A 17,493-nucleotide genomic window follows, 5' to 3' on the forward strand; every position below is an offset into this window, starting at 1 on the left:
TTTATTATTCTTTACTCGGGGATATATTTTTATATATTTATATTATATTAAATTTTAATTTTATAAAGATTTAAATATTGTAAAAAGAAATTGTTGAGTTAATAGGTAAAACCAATTATTAATATATGTCAACATTTTCTGATAATGCAATATATATAAGAAAAAGGAATTTCGAAGACTTTTTTTTTAATTTTTTAATTTTTAAAGTGGAATTTTGAAAGACATTAAAATAGTCAAATGTAGAATATTGAAATGAAAATAAGAGGACCAATTAGGTGATTGAGTGGAGGAGATAATGAGTGTCACAATGGTTTGACCATCTCTGTTGACACTCAAATCAAGTTTTTTTTTTTTTTTTTTAACCGTACATTTTACCAATTACTTTACTTTTTTTACCTTTATTGTTTTTTTAATAATAATAATGAATAAATACATATTACACTTGATGCCTTTCTAAAAAGTAAATTAGAAAATTATTATTATTATTATTATTATTTTAAAATAGTTATTTTAAATGTAATAGCCCAAACCCAAATGGAATCAGTCAAACATCAAGCAATACATCGGAGGTTGAGCCCCAAAGGAGTAGACACGATGCGTTGTGCCAGCAAGGACGCTAACCCCAAAGGTGGGTAGATCGGGAGGTCCCATATAGATTGGAGAAGGGAATAAGTGCCAACAAGGACATTTGGTCCTAAAAAAGGTGGATTATGAGATCTCACATTAGTTGAGGAGAACAAAACATTTTTTATAAGGGTGTGGAAACCTCTCCCTAACATACGCGTTTTAAAAACGTTCTAAAAAAATTCAAAACGGATGATATTGTCCACTCTAAGCATAAGCTCTCATGGATTTGGTTTGGGCTTACCCAAAAGACCTCATACCAAAGTAGATAGTATTCCTCGCTTATAAACCCACGATCTTCCACTAAATTAACCAATGTGGAACTCACTCTCAATAATCCTCAACAATTCTCCCTTCGAACAAAGTACACTATAAGCCTCCCCTGAGACTTATGGAGCTCTCGAATAGCCTCCCCTTAATCGAGGCTCGACTCCTTTCTTTGGAGCTCTCAAACAAAGTACACCCTTTGTTTGACACTTATTATTATTATTATTATTTATTTCTTTTAGTTGAAAGGTTAACTTAATTAAGATGTTAATCACAGCTTTTGAGATTAAAGTTAGACAAATTTTATGAAAAAACGTGTAATTTACAAATTAGCAAAGCACATGGCATTTATTTGAAAATCTTGAAAGTACAGAGGCCTGATCTGCAAAACAGACAAAATTCAATTCCTCCTATCCTTATCCTTCCTCTTTGTTTTTATTCCAGATTCTAGTGTTTGACCAAACATTATATTTAAAATTGGTCAAGTTCATTCCATTTCATACACAATATCCCATGCAACATCAATATTATTACCACAAAAATATCAATTCTGAATCAAACACAGGACAAAAAAATACAGACACCATTCAAAATAGAGATACTCATTCAAGCACATTGGATTCAGAATGTGAAATGAGCAGCAGCTCCCACCTACATAATTTGATCCAACACTTCTTCCACGGTCCAAGGCATAAGTCAGTTAGATAGAGAGTCATGATTTTTGTTTTTTTTTTCTCTTTTTTTTTTTTTTTTTTTTTTCTTTTTTGCAGTAATCTTTACTAACCAAATCTGGATTTCACAACACTTCCCTCAACCTCACCTGCTCCTTCCAAAAAAAAAGACCAAAAGAATTGCAGATGGGAAGCCATTAGAGGGAGGGAGGAAGGGATGATGGTTCTTGCCTGGATGGCTGTTCCCAAAAAAAATGTCCAAAAGGGTTCAACTTCCCTTCAACCTTCAGACTTTCGATCGCCCGAGGAGTTGAAAGGCTGCTACCCATTCACGTTTAGTCGATTCAGGTACTTTCTCGTTGTTAATAAACGGCGTCCAGACCTCCTGAGAAGGGTCTGTGAGAACCCACTCAACCTTTTCAGGCACATTGAAGAAATCGAAGTTTAAAGGAGCAGATTTAGCATTGCTTGAAGATTTCTTGCTCTTTGGTTCTTCGGAGCCATCAGCAGACTGCAGAGTTGCAAATCAGTAAAAGTGAAAAATTGATGAGAAGATCTGAATATCTATTTGGTGCTAAAGAAGGAGTGTTAGCTTTCGACTCACATTGCCGTCTAAAGATTTCTTCCGTTTCCTTAACGTTCCTGTTTCGAGAAAGTAAAGAACTTCAATCTTAGACCGGAAGCGACGACCTGAGTTTGGGTCAAAGTAGTACTGCAAGGGACATGGGGATATTAGATTTTTCTCAACATTCTTTACTGTTTGTTTGTTCAATAAACATTTAAAACGGAATAAAAGGAAAGGGGAACCTCAAGTAATAAATGGGGCCCAAGCATGCTCACAATTAATTCAGCACGACATGACAAATACAAAAGGAAAAAAGAGAAAGGAACTCAATTCATAAGCAAATTTCCATACGAACTCTTTCTCAATAATTAAATGCTAGATGGTACTTGTGACCGTACTTGATTGCTAGCACTTGTTTTGTCTATCAGCAATGTGAATGTGGTTTTAAACAAAGCTACTCATGAATACAAAACTAAGGTAGAACCCATCTCAAACATGACAATTAGTGAAGCATCATATGTCAAGCACAAAGCACAAAGCACCAACCACATATCCTATGAGGTGCACAATTCCAGCAAGAGCATCTGAAATCTACAAATATTGAGTCCAAAGCTATTCACCAACACGCAATGAGAGATCAAATGATCAACATTATTCTACAAATTCGACCCAGACCATTTATGAAATGGTTATCAACACAGCAGTGGAGGTTTGTGTAAAGCTTTTTCCAATGGTCTCCATCCTAACAACCAAACTCTGCTATGCTAATTGAATTCATGTAAGTGCAAAGTTAGCTAGAATACTAAAATCCAAAGAAGCATCTAATCTATACCAAAGTTCGTCGAGTCTTGTTCACTATCCAGAGAAAAGTACCAAGAAAGTTTGTTCTAAGTAACTGCGAGACAGAATTGCTGGGATTGTCAAATAAGCTGATTCAAAAGCAAGGACATGAACATAATTAAATGCCATATCAAATGAAGGACAAAAAAACTCCAACAAATCTACGGAAGACCCCTGACTAAGTGGATGAAATGAATCCCTTTAGTTTACTTGCTCCAATTGAACTTTTTAATCACCAAACAGGTAACTAAAACTGCAATACCCATCAATATAACAGAGTTTAGCTAGTGATCCATTTTTCAGACGATCACCCATCCAGAATGTTACTAAATCCTTTACTACTTGATATAACTCTTTCTTTCCAGAATTGATAGGAGAACAGGAATGGTACAACCAACCCTTTAAGGCAAAAAACAAAAGATCATTTTCGGTAATCAATGAGCATTTCTTCTGATTGGTTCATGTTCTTATCCGAGGTTTCCAACGCAGTAGGAGTAAACGTAACAGTATCACAAAAAATCATCCATTAATGGTTGAAAATTCTAAACCGATAGTCAAACAGGTAGAGTAGAAAGTAAAAATAATAAGAATAAAAGACAGTAAGACCCTGTTCTATCGTCAAACATAAAATTGCAGAGAAAAAGGGCAGTAGCCAGAGCCATAGACTAATACTTGCATGGTCGATTAATTACCAAAACATATTCCTCAAAACCACCAGACAAGAGAATGAACTAAGAAATGGAACATTCGTAAAGGATTGAAGGCATAAGAGAAGGAATCAATTCACCTTATCAACCGTTCCAGCTGTAGCACCGGAGGCGCGAACTCTATCTTCCACCACCCAGCCCGGTGGGAGCCAATTAGGCCTTTCCGATAAGGCGGATTTGGGGGAGGCGTCGGTTCCTCTGGAGGCGGACACCTTCTTAGGTGCCGAAGAATCTCCATTTCCTGGAGTAGGAGAATCGGGAGGAAGCTTCTTAGGGTTGAGAGGGTCAGCAGGCAATGGAGATCGGAGAGTGGCGGAGGTGTCAGGCTTCTTGCGATGAGTCCCGTCAAGATCTCGGGCGTAGTCGGGAGAAGAAGGTAGGGTTCCGCATCGGGCGGTGGAGGAGTCGATGAAGGAGCCAGAGGAGAGGAGAGGGTCGGGAGGGAAGTGGTGGGGAGAAGGTAAGTCGGGTCGGGTGGAACCTTGACGGGGCCAGTCGGGGTCCGGAAACGAAGTTCCAGAAGCAGACATGTGGGTGGGGGGAGGAAGAAGAGAAGGAGAAGGAGAAGACGGAAAGAAGCGTTAAAACACGGGGGAGATTATTTATTGTCTCCCACTTCACACTCATCAAAAAACCATTACTTTTTCTTCTCCTCCCTCCCTCTCTCTCTCTCTTCCCCCCCCCCCCCCCCCTCTTTCTCTCTCTTCTCTCCAATTTCATTGGCTACTCTTCATTATGGGCCTGGCCCATTCAACCATTCAAAAACTCTTCATTGGGCCTCGGCCCATTTGATTTTTTCCTTTCGTGCCCTCGTAGTTTAATTAGAGTGATATCTGGGTCTAATGTTCTTGCTGACATTCGTTCCTCTCTAAAATTGATATGAGGATCTCATAGCATACCGCTTTGAGGTGATATACATTTTCTCCCTGTCCAATTATATACAAATTTCTCGCATTGTCTTATTCGACCGTAGCTTCTAAACTTGATCCTCCTTAAAAACCAATTGAAATTAGTCACATGTGTGAGCCATATCACATCATATCCCTATGTGAGCCACATAATCATAGACTTTAGATCATCTAACATTAAACATATTTGAAATCAATACGGACCCAAAACCTTATAAAATTTAATTTCATTTAACATTCTAATAAGAATGAGAAACAAAAGTAAGATTGAATGTCCGATCTTAAATAAAATATACTATTAATCCAAATCTCAAAAAATAAGAAAAAAAATCATAACGGATTACAAGAGTATAAAATATATTCCAATATCTTCGCATTATCAGATTATTTGAGTAATTAAATCTAAACGATGTGGACCTTATAATCTATTTTACATTTAAAAACAAAATTTTACATAAAAATGATTTTATTTTGACGAAATTATTTGAGAAACAAACTATTAAAAAAATATTATTTTTAATAAATTTTTTGAAATTTGAAAGTTATATTTTAATAAAATATCATTGATTTTCGTATTTTCTTTTTAAATATTATTTTTTTTTAAGGTTATTTATGAATTTTTAAAAGTTTAGACATAAAAGTTATTTTTATTAATTTTAGAGTTAGGCATGGGCCAGTAGTGGGCCCAACAGATTCCCGAGGTGCATTACCTCACTCTCCCCCTCCTTTCTCTCTTTTGCACAAAACGATTCAAAAACCTCCACTCTGTAATTAAACTGCTCCACTTCTCTCCCTCCCTTCGCCAATGGCTAATTCTCTACTTCTCTCTCTCCTTCTTTTCTCTCTCTTCCTCCGCCTCTCCTCCGCCACCTACTCTATCGGTGTCAACTACGGCACCGTCGCCGACAATCTCCCTCCGCCCTCCCAAGTCGCCGCCTTCCTCAAATCCCACACCACCATCGACCGCGTCAAGATCTTTGACGCCAACCCTGATATTCTCCGTGCCTTCGCCGCTACTGGCATCGCTCTCACAGTCTCTGTCGCTAATGGCGACATTCCGTCCCTCGCCAAGCTCCCCGCCGCTCAATCCTGGATTGCCAATAACATTCTCCCGTTTCACCCTAACACTCTCATCAACCACATCGCCGTCGGGAACGAGATCCTCGCCACCTCCGACAAGAATCTCATAGCTCATATGCTCCCCGCGATGAAGGCTTTACATTCCGCTTTAACCCTCGCGAATATCACTGATATCAAGGTTTCGTCTCCTCATTCTTTGGGGATTTTGTCGGCATCGGAGCCGCCGAGTACCGGGCGGTTTCGGAAGGGGTACGATCGAGCCATATTCGCTCCGATCCTCGAGTTTCACCGCAAGACAAAAACGCCGTTCATGGTAAATCCGTATCCATTCTTTGGATTCAGACCGGCGACGTTGGACTACGCGCTGTTCAAGCCGAACGCCGGATTTTTCGACAACACCACCGGAAAACACTACACCAATATGTTCGATGCGCAAATGGACGCGGTTCACGCAGCGATGAACAAGCTCGGGTACGGGGATGTGGACATCGTCGTGGCGGAGACTGGGTGGCCATCCGCCGGTGACCCGAACCAACCCGGCGTGAGCTTGGAGAACGCCATTTCTTACAACCGGAACCTCGTGAAGCACGTGAACTCCGGTAAGGGGACGCCGATGATGCCCAACAGAACTTTCGAAACCTACGTCTTCTCTCTTTTCAACGAGAATCTCAAACCGTCGGTCTCGGAGCGAAACTACGGCCTGTTCAAGCCCGATCTAACTCCGGTCTACGACGTCGGCATCCTCCGAAACTCACCGGTAAACCGCTTCTTCATCTATTTAAATCCCTTAGCCTCTGCCGGAATTATGCCAAACCCGGTGGGCGCATGTTAGTAAATTAACTTGTTATCCAGGCACGCCAAATTACTGGTCTGCGTACCAGTGGAAGAAGAGTATTACACGGAAGCCCCTCTTCCCATGAGTTCGATAACACGTGTTGCTCCCTAATTGGTCTCTAAGTATCACCGGTAAATTTGTCGTTTTACTAACCAATAAACAACGAACGCGTGGATATACGAGTTTCTGACAGCAAGTCCATAGTGCGGTCCTGCTGTCTAATGAGGCAAAAAGCCACCTGTCCTAATTTTTTTTCTGACGGAAATACCCTCCATTTTTCTTCCTAATTCCATGGCATTAAAGTAAATACGCTTTTGTTCTTTTTCTTTTGCCTTTTTTTAAGTGAATTCCCGCACCACATTTATTCCTGATGATATTGGATTGTGACCGTTGATTTTGATGTAACAGACAACGGGCCCCACAGCACCGGCAGGGCAGGCGCCGCAACCGTCGGATGGTGTGAGGAAGTGGTGCGTGCCGAAAACGGACGCGTCAGATGAAGCGTTGCAGAAGAATATTGACTACGTGTGTAGCAGTGGAGTGGACTGTGGGCCCATACAAGCAGGTGGGGCGTGCTACGACCCGAATACTGTGCGGTCACATGCATCCTACGCCATGGACGCTTACTTTCAGTCCTCTGGTCGCCATGATTTCAACTGCGATTTCAATCACACTGGCGTCCTCACTTCCACCGACCCCAGTAAGATACTTTATTTATTTTATTTAATCATATAGTTTTTAATTGAATTATTTATCATTTCAATTCTTACAATAAAATTAATAGATCTTAGGTTAAATTATATTAATAGATTTATGGTAGTACCTAAGATATTATTTTGAGATCTATTGGATGATAGTGTATAGCTTAGAGACCTGTTATGTAAATATTATTTTGGGATTGTACAGGTTACAAGGCCTGCAGTTACCCGTTGGGTGCCGAAAAGTTAACGGAGAAATCGGTGGCCTCTGCGGCGGCGATGAGGCGTAGGATCAGGTTGTTGGGGGCGGTGGCGCGGGCATGTATTGCGGTGGTAGCTGGCGGTGTATTATTAATTTGAAACCAAAAAGTGTAATTTTAGGACCGTTGGAGTTCATAGGAATTTTAGATGTAGTAATTAATGCTATTTGTTTTATATTTAATTCTGAATGCTTTTGGTCACTTTTTGACGATCTAATTGAGTTGAATTTTTTGACGAAAATTTAGGTCGGATTGTAGATTGATTTTTTTTCTTTTATTATTATTATTATTAGATGAATGCGATCCATTCTTACATAAGGTTACAATCTGATTACCCAACTTTTAAGATTATTCAAAGATTAAGAATATTTGAACTTTTTACTGGATACTAAGGTGTTATGAACTTATGTTTATGTGCGTTTATTCCTCGTGTTTGTAGGGGTGATTGGTGAAACTGATTATTGTAGTTGATTTAATAACCATATTATTTTAGGAACGGACAGAAACAGAATCTCACAAGAGCACTTAGATAGGTATACGAGTAGTTTCTTAAATGTTAACTTCCATATTTGACTAATACGACTCCACTCCCTCTCTCTATGGTACGGTCGAGAAGGAATAGTTTGAGCTATATGAAGCAAAAACTCATCTCATATGCAGTTCAAAGGTTGAGCCACACCCCAACCGTATATATTAAATGAGTACAACAAATGTTTACAAATAACTCGGAAAAAATCGACTTACATTGTCAAAACTCATAGTAAATAATCAATTTAATCTCAAGAATAAATTTAAATTTTTTTATTGTATATTAAATATAAAAAATAAATATATAATTAATTTGAAGGCCTTAAAATAATATTTAATTAAAATAAATATATATTTAAAATTTAAATGAAATTCACACCGGTGAACTAAATATTTTATCATATTGAAATAAAATAATATATAGTTTGATACATTAGATGTTAAAATATATGATTGGACTAAATGTTTGATTTGATTTGGAAAAAAAAAAGAAAAATTTGAATTTAATCTTGGAAGATTTCATTCTAAAATTACAAAATTTGCAATCACACTCAATTCTGAAATTACAAAATAATCTCCGACGAAGAAACTCCGATCATCTTCTTCAAAAAGAAGATGGATGAACGACGGCACAAACGCAGCTGCGGCAAAGGGGACAATGGCACTCCACCTTGAGCCACCGGTCAATGCAGCGGCAGTGGAATATATGGCCGCACTTATTCATCATTCGGCACTTTTGCCCATCTTCAAATCCGTCCAGGCAAATCGCACAGTCGTCGTCGTGACCTCCGTCGCCTTCCCTGAAACAGAAAACCGAGGCCTCAATCCGTACAATCACCGGCGCTCGCACTTCCGGCAATGCTCCGACTGCCTCATAGCCGGAATCTGATTCGTTGAAGTATCTGGATTTGATGCAAATTTAAGACGATGAGGTAGAGTATAATGACGGTACAAACGGCTATCAGAGCTAAATACTCATCCCCCCATGTCAGTCCGGAAGTGTTGACCATCTTGCTAATTGGCGGCGGTGAAGCGGCAGAAGACGGCGGCGATGGCATGATTGTACCTTTTGCAATATTTTTGTTTCAAGTAATTTTAGTTTTATAGATTTACTAATTCATTTTAGGAAATTATCTTTTGAAAAACAAGTTAATTTTTATTATTTTAAATCCTCAACAAAATTCATTTTATATTAATTTAAATTATTTATTGACCAAATTTTATCCTTAATTGGCTTTCAATTCTAACCTGAGAATTTATGTTTTAAAGTTATAATTTTGATTTTTTGTTTGTGAGATCTCATATAAGTCGGAGAGGTAAACAAATCATTTAGTATGGAAACTTATCTCTAGTCGACGCGTTTTAAAATTTTAAAGAAAAAGTCTAGAGAGGACAACTGTAAGGGAAAGCCTAGAAAGGACAATATCGGCTAGTGGTAGACTTGAGCCGTTATAAATGATATCAAAGCCGGACACTGAGCGATGTGCCAGTGAGGAGGATGAGACTCGAAGGGGGTGAACACGAGGGGGTGTGCTAATAAAGACACTGGGTTTTGAAGGGGTGGATTAGGCGTCCCACATAGTTGGAGAGGGGAATAAAACATTCATCATAGGAGTGAGTGTAGAAACTTCTCCCGAGCACACGCGTTTTAAAACTCTTAGAGGAAACTCGGAATGGAAAGGTGGATTGGGGTCCCACATCGGTTGTTGAAAGGAACAAAACAATCTTTCTTAGAGCGAGTGCAGAAACCTTTTTTTAGCAGACACGTTTAAAACTTTGAGGAAAAACTTGAAAGGAAAAGCCAAAAGACAATATCGGTTTGCAGTGGATTTGGACCGTTAAACTTTTAATTACAACATAGCATCATAATATTATCCATTATATGAACATATTTTTAATCTTAAACCAAATATGGTTGACATACAGAGTATCATGCTAAAAAATAACCTAAAAAGTCTAAATTAGATAAAGTCTATTAATATTATTCACTCTTTATAATTACAAATGATTTGATATAAATCGTTAATGTACAGACACTTGAGTGATGTATCTTATACAATAAATTTGAGATTAGACTACAAAACATTTAATCTTTCTTTATAAATTCATTAGTTAAAAAAAATTAATATTTCACATGATAATCATTATCGACTCGATCTTAATTCTGAGCGAGTTACAAACTTTGATTAGTGTAACTTAATATAATGTTTTAAGATGTAATTAATTGGATAAGAAATATATATTTAAAATTGGAATGAGATTTTGAATAAATATTAGTAGATTTATGAGATTTAAAAAAATAAATAAAATATATTATTTAATTTTGGAAAAAAAATAATAATAAATGCACTAATTTGTTTACATTTGAACTAACCCAAAGATAACAAAATAATCTCCGACGAAGAAACTCCGATCATCTTATCATGGATGAACGACTACGCAAACGCAGCTGCGGCAAAGAGGGCAGTGGCGGTCCACCTTGAGCCACCGGTCAATGCAGCGGCGGTGGAATATATGGCCACACTTATTCATCTTCCGGCACTTTTGGGCATCTTCAAATTCGTCAAGGCAAATCGCACATTCATCGTCGTGACCTCCATCGGCTTCCTTGTAACTGAAAACCGAGGCCTCAATCCGTACAATCTCCGGCAATGCTCCGGCTGGGTCATTGCCGGATTCTGATTCGGATTTGAAGAAATTTAAGAGGATGAGGTAGAGTATAATGAGGAAACAAATGGCTATCAGAGCCAAATTGTTATTCGGCCATCTCAGTCCGTAAGTCTCCACGATGGCGCTAATTGGCGGCGGTGAAGCGGCAAAAGACGGCGGCGACGGCATGATTATTTGGAACAAAAATTCGCTCATAATGGATGAATGAATGAATGTTATTTATAATACCTTTTCTAATTCCTTTTCGGAATCCTTAATCTCTTACTAATCTTTATCATTTGAGGAAATTAATATTTTAAAAAATAAGTAGATTTTTATTAATCAACACTCGATTTACTGTTTTAACCTTAATTCTATCGATCTCTTTTCATATTGATAAAAGACATGTCAAAGTATATCTAAATCTTTCATTCTTTTCTTCTCTCTCGAGGGAGGGAGAGAAAAGGTAACGATTGTGAGATCCCATATCGATTGGAGAGAGGAACAAAATATTCTTTTCATCTAATAGACGCGTTTTTTAGCAGTGGAATTAAGCTGTTAGAACAATATAGAAGAAGAATTCACAGGAAACACAGATATTGATATTAAACAGGATTTGAAATAGTCGAACGTTTGATGAATATGAAACCCTAAACCCACAACACATAAGTAGTACACATTTGTTGAGCCATAGCAAACCCAAATCCATATGGACTTGTAATTTCCATGGCTCACTTAATTACATTATTCCAAAAGATTAAAAAAAAAAAAAAAAAAAAAAAAAAAAAAAAAAAAAAAAAAAAAGGAACAAACTTTGTGGGTAGATTCATCAATTTATTGTATTAAGAACCAGAAGCTTTGTTGTTTGGGGCTTATCCATCCCTCCCATTGCTCACTTGCAGTTGCATGGGTCACATGAACAGCTACTCCCACAGCTGCATCCATCCCTGCATAGTTTATTTGTATACAACATTACAAACCTAGAGATAAAACGTTTCTGTAAACTTTTCGTTCTTAATCGATTCAGAAACCAAATTTGACACCTGATGGTCGTGGTATTAGAATTTAAACAAAATATAAATCAATCAAAATCATTATTACTTGTTGAGGATGAAGGCCTCTGTGATAGACCTGCAAAGATTGGAAAAATGGGTTAATAAATAAAGTGACTTGTAGTAGGTGGAGAGAAAGAAGATATATAGATAGATACCCAGATTGGCAGTTGCAGCTATCTCCACAGGAGCAACTGTCACCACATTTGCACCCAGAAGCCATTTTGTTTCTCAAAATGCTAAGATTTTTGGATTGGTTTGTGTGTTGGGGATGATGATTCAGGGCTCCCTCTTTACTACTTATACATGTTTTGAATCTCTAAATTAATCAATTGGGTTCCTATATCTAGATTTCATCACCAACCAATTTGTTTTCATTTGGATGATCAAATAAATAATCCACCCTTTTTGTTCTTAATACACATTTAAGTTGAATGAATGTTGATACATCCTAGGAAGATAGCATGAAATAATACGCCTCTACCACATAAATTTCAACATTGGAATCTAAGATGAAGGTTCAAATAAAGATCGTCAACCACGAAGAACACGAAAAGTTATACTTTTACGACCTCCTACTCAACTAGGCCGCATAAATAGTCTCTAAAGTTGTATCAGCTATATAGCAAAAATGGAATGAAATGGTAGAGTTCAAACATATTAATCAACAATAATTTCATCTATGTTAAGCCTGTAAGATGTTTCACCATTCACGAGGCTCTTAAGACCAGCTTTAAGCTCTGCAACACCCTCTTCCAAAACGGCACACACGGGAAAGATTGGAACTCCTTGCACTCTTGACTTTAATTCCTCGTACACTTGCTCGGTCCCTTCTTCGTCGATCTTGTTAGCCACTACTAAGGATGGACGATCTGATAACCCCTTTTGATGGTGTTCAAGCTCTGCTACTAAATCTCTCAGCTGCTCCCATGGGGGTATCCCTTTTCTACCATCTAAAGCAGCAGCCAAGTCTAGAACGTATGCTAGAACCCTTGTGCGTTCGATGTGACGCAAGAATGAATGTCCAAGTCCACGGTTTTCGTGGGCACCCTTTATAAGTCCGGGAATGTCAGCTACTGTGATTGATAAGTCGTCGTAGTTTAAGTTCCCCAAATTTGGTCTCAGAGTAGTAAATGCATAATGACCAACTATTGGCTTTGCTCGAGAAATGGCTCCTAGAAGAGTACTTTTTCCAGCATTTGGCATCCCGACGAAGCCAACATCGGCAATGCTTTTAAGTTCTAAAACAAGCACGGTCTCAGTCCCGGGTGAACCAATTCGCTCTCTGGACTCGTTGATTTCAGATACATCAGAGTTTATGAACTCGTCCTCTTGCCTCACAGCCATTGAGGCTTTAGGCTTCTTTGAAAATTTGAGAGCATGAACATTACCCAAACCACCTTCCCCTCCACGAGCAACGATTATTTGTTGTCCTACTTCAGTCAATTCTGCAACATTGTATCTCATTTCTTCACTTTCTGTAGTATCATCATCAATTGAACTTTCGAGTTTGTTGGGAGATGCAAGAACTTGGGAAATCCCATTGGTTGATGCAACTTCCGAGGTTTCCCTCCTGAATGACGAACTTTTAGCATTATCGTTACCATTATTACACGATGAGAGAGTATTGGTAAAGGTCGATTCAACTTCCTCTCCTCTATTTGAATATTCAAGAGACTTCTGGGAGGAACTACTAGAGAGATCATCAACTAGTGCGCCCGGAATCTGCCAGGGGTCTAAATCTGTTGTCGAATGCTGTTCGACTACACTAGAAACATCACCCTCCACAAGATGAATGACAGTGCCAATGGGTACTTGAACAATCTATCATCAAATATAGTAACTTGGTGGGGTATCATCAAATATAATAGATAGATGAGAAAAACATAGACAATAGGACAAAATTCAGTAGCATGTGTAAACCTACCCTGTTTTTAAAAGCAATAGTATGTAACGGCCCAAGCCCACTGTTAGCAGATATTGTCCTCTTTGGGCTTTCCCTTTCGGGCTTCCCCTCAAGGCTTTAAAACGCGTCTGCTAGGGAAAGGTTTCCACACCCTTATCAAAGGTATTTCGTTCTCCTCCCCAACCAACGTGGTATATCACAACATCAAATTCTTTTTATAAACTATGCCACTCTAATTTGTCCAACATTTCAATTCTTTCTACCCTTTCTCTACTACATTGTGTCAGATCTGCTAACATTTGTTCAATAAAGATGTCACATGATTACCTGATTCATAATTTAGTGCAATTTAAACTTACTTAAATGTATAGATTAAGTGGAAAATTAAGAGACAATAAAAGGCAGCAAAGTCGCACACATACAGATCGGAAAGGGATAGATGACCTTATCTGCACCCCTGGTTCCAATCATATTTTTTGAAGATCCATGTCCTCCTCTACCTGCATTCTGCAAGAGATGATAGGAATATTGATTGATATTGTAATTCAATAACTCTAAAGGTAGTTTATCATTCATTTCCGAGTTGTTTCTAGCATGAGTATAAGAGTCGAACATACGATATGATGCTTCAAACTGCTGAAGTCCCAGAGAGCAGCGGAACATTCGAGAATGACATTGCCCCCCCTTCCACCATTTCCACCTGCATCAATTAGAAAGGAAGCGACGTGGTAGAGTCAAGCAGCTATCTCATGACAGGGGGAACAGTTCCTAATTATACACGCCAAGGGGACCGTTCGATCTTCCTTACTTGACTATCATTCTAATATGATATTAGCAGAAACATAAAGAAAGAGCAGCATAAAATGTGATACTTAAAGCTGCTGAATCCAAGACTGCATAATATCTGACTGTTTAATCTTTTCCTCTAAAAAAACATCAACTTTTCATTCATCAACAAATTAGACCATTGAAACTCGAATCATAGTAATAATTAGATGACAAGTGTAAACTAAGAGATTAAATAATTACATAAAGCCTACCATCAGGTTGGCCGCGGCGATCCTGCCTACTACGGCGAGTGCTATGGCATCCATTTCCACCATCACCTCCTTTGGCATACATCATAAACCTGTCTATCATTCTCCTCTCCTGTGGAACCCAATAAATCCAAACATAAGTAGAAGAATTTGCATTGAAAAAAGTAATGAAAAAATGGAAGAGAAGTAAAGAAAAACCTGTAAAGGGGCAAGTTTAGACTTCTTTGAGGGAGTATCTGAGCAATAGGAAATGGCAGAACAAAGCCATGGAAAACTTGAGGATTCTCTCAAGCCTCTCAAATATAGAACTTGTTTTACGCACAAAAACCTCATCGTTCTCCCTTCTCTCGCGCCTCAAACATCATCCATGCTTTGGAAAGTTGTAAAGTTTACTAGAATAAAGAGATCTACAAAATTTAAATATCAATCAATTGAAGCAAGAACAATTATGATTTCGATAAGGGGAGCGAGGTCAACTCCAATTGAACAGATTCCATGGAAAGCTTCAGTAAAAAGTAATAATATATAAATAAATAACTTAAGATATAAAACCTACTAGTCTTTGTACATTAGCAGGAAAACAAAAGTATACACAGATGGCTAGTTATGACTATTTTGCAACCAGAAAAATGGACAATGACTTTCTGTGAGATCCCACATCGGTTGGGGAGGAGAACGAAACACTCTTTATAAGGGTGTGGAAACCTCTCCCTAGCAGACGCGTCTTAAAAACCTTAAGGGAAAGCCCAAAGAGGACAATATCTACTAGCGGTGGGCTTGGGCCGTTACACTTTTGCCAATCCAACAGCATCAACAAGAAATGATCCGGAGTTCCCAAGAAGTAATATAACGACGAAAAACATAGAATAGGAATTTGGTAAAACCATATAAGTTTCCCCAAGTGGGCCAGCCATCCAAAGTCACACCGGACAGAAACGCTCTTGTCAGTCATCCAAACGACATACAACATACATCATAAGATCATACTTCTCACCATGAGGAACCAAGTATTATGCGTGATGCTCACTTATCAAAATTATATCATGCATGATGCTCATATTATACATGCTCAACTTCTATCTCAAGACAATATTGAATCCTTAAAACTCTTTATAGCTCTCTCAAGCCCTTCCCAAGCTCTTATCAATCTTTCCCACATCTTCGAGATGCATCAATCCTTGACTATTTATGAAACTCGACATTCAGATCCTTGATCATTAATACCCAAAGCCTCGAACTGTGCATTGATCATTGACCATTTATGTCCAGACTCCACAAGACTCATCATACCAATCCTTGACCATTTATACCTCACTATTTATACACATGGTCTCAACACTTCTCTATAGAACTTGACGTTCGACCCTAGACCATTAATACCCAAAGCCTTGAACTGTGCATCAACCCTTGACCATTTATTCCCAAGGCCCCAATACTTACCTTAAGACTCATCACTGACCCTTGACCATTTATACTTGTGCATCGACCCTCAATCATTTATACCCAAAGCCTTGACACCAAAAAGCGACATACCTAACCTCCATTTATACTGGAGGCATTGATATTCACTTCAATTTCCTTAAAATAATATCAACCCTTGACCATCTACACCCGAGATCCTTATATTCTCCTCGCTTTCCTGGATTGCAAACTCAAATATACGCAACTTAACAATCAGTCTCTAAACAACCCAGATATGCACATCTTATACATGCTTGCTAGACCATGCTTCCAGCCTAATAACCACATGAACATGCTTTTAACGCAGGGACCAACATCAGTACATGCTTAATCAACACAAAACAATAACTTAATATGCTTAACACATCAAAACATACAATCGGGTTCAACATAACATTAAATAAAAACACACATATCAAACAAGTATAACAAAGCAAACCCAGATATGCACATCTTATACATGCTTGCTAGACCATGCTTCCAGCCTAATAACCACAGGAACATGCTTTTAACGCAGGGACCAACATCAGTACATGCTTAATCAACACAAAACAATAACTTAATGTGCTTAACACATCAAAACATACAATCGAGTTCAACATAACATTAAATAAAAACACACATCAAACAAGTATAACAAAGCATCCAGCATACATAGCATACAAGGTATACAAACTCCACATGAAGAAACTACTTACAACACATTTTAAATCGCTTCTAAGCTATTCTATCAATTCTTGAAACAAGAAAGACAAAGTTCCAAGGTTACAACTCAGTTCAGAAACCATAATCGAAATTGAAGGACGTTCGTGAGAGATTAAACTTAATTCGAACAGTCCAAACCTAAACATTGAAGGAATCCAAAAAGAGTTTAGAGCGAGCCATTTCCAACTAATCCTTACCGTAAAGCTTGAGTCTTTGCAGGATTGAGTTCGAATGAGTTCAATTTTGTAGATTTGAACCCTAAAGGCTATGGGTGTTCTATCCAGGGGGTCGTTCGGGTTATGGCTCACTATCTCCTAGCTCAAATTTTGTCGCTAGGAGGAGATCACGCAGCTATTCGCCGTGGGTGCTACCGTCGTGAATCACCGGAGATAGAGAAGCGAAGTGTGCCGGTATTTCAAAATGGGGCGCTGCCGCCGACAGATGCACCGCAGGTGATTCGCGTCTCCGTTTGGAGTATCAGTCGCTGGAAGAGGAAACGCGCAGGGTCGTCGTTCCCCGCCGCTCGTGGTCGCAGCAGGCCGGTAGGACGCCGTCTACTAAGACGACTAGTGGGTAGCTTCTCGACGAGTACGGCCCCTAAGGGATTGGCGCGCGGCTGGGTACAAGGGAGGAAAAAGAGTGACAATTTGGTTTTTTAGCCTAAATTAATAAAAATAAATTAGAATTTTGTATTTTTTTA

At 38.5% G+C, this 17,493-nt stretch overlaps 5 protein-coding genes across 5 annotated transcripts in view; 2 read left to right on the plus strand and 3 right to left on the minus strand.

Moving 5' to 3' along the window:
- Positions 1–1,400: 1,400 nt before the first annotated feature.
- Positions 1,401–4,346, minus strand: LOC111787436 (methyl-CpG-binding domain-containing protein 5). Its single transcript, XM_023667394.2, has 3 exons — positions 3,755–4,346; positions 2,167–2,274; positions 1,401–2,073 (listed from the first exon to the last, which is right to left on the minus strand). The coding sequence occupies exons 1-3, from the start codon at positions 4,202–4,204 to the stop codon at positions 1,849–1,851; spliced, it is 783 nt and encodes a 260-aa protein (XP_023523162.1). The 5' UTR covers positions 4,205–4,346; the 3' UTR covers positions 1,401–1,848.
- Positions 4,347–5,340: 994 nt separating this feature from the next.
- On the plus strand, positions 5,341–7,753 carry LOC111787072 (glucan endo-1,3-beta-glucosidase). The gene is made up of 3 exons (XM_023667222.2): positions 5,341–6,419; positions 6,906–7,197; positions 7,404–7,753. Exons 1-3 carry the CDS (start codon positions 5,388–5,390, stop codon positions 7,553–7,555), a joined length of 1,476 nt encoding a protein of 491 aa, XP_023522990.2. The 5' UTR covers positions 5,341–5,387; the 3' UTR covers positions 7,556–7,753.
- LOC111787450 (ubiquitin-conjugating enzyme E2 7) overlaps positions 5,412–17,493 on the plus strand; it is an 85,412-nt gene continuing 73,330 nt past the window's right edge. Inside the window, exon 1 of the mRNA XM_023667414.2 lies at positions 5,412–5,436. The gene's annotated coding sequence lies outside the window, so the exon portion shown is untranslated. The remainder of the gene's footprint in view (positions 5,437–17,493) is intronic.
- LOC111788465 (RING-H2 finger protein ATL52-like) lies at positions 10,405–10,821 on the minus strand. The gene has a single exon (XM_023668799.2). The coding sequence runs from the start codon at positions 10,819–10,821 to the stop codon at positions 10,405–10,407; it is 417 nt and encodes a 138-aa protein (XP_023524567.2).
- On the minus strand, positions 12,145–17,442 carry LOC111787046 (GTP-binding protein Obg/CgtA). The gene is made up of 6 exons (XM_023667210.2): positions 16,991–17,442; positions 14,826–15,034; positions 14,631–14,739; positions 14,208–14,290; positions 14,035–14,097; positions 12,145–13,508 (listed from the first exon to the last, which is right to left on the minus strand). Exons 2-6 carry the CDS (start codon positions 14,958–14,960, stop codon positions 12,345–12,347), a joined length of 1,554 nt encoding a protein of 517 aa, XP_023522978.2. The 5' UTR covers positions 14,961–15,034; positions 16,991–17,442; the 3' UTR covers positions 12,145–12,344.

This window comes from Cucurbita pepo, chromosome 2 (assembly GCF_057944985.1).
Source record: "Cucurbita pepo subsp. pepo isolate OVF chromosome 2, ASM5794498v1, whole genome shotgun sequence".
Classification (NCBI taxonomy): Eukaryota; Viridiplantae; Streptophyta; class Magnoliopsida; order Cucurbitales; family Cucurbitaceae; genus Cucurbita; species Cucurbita pepo.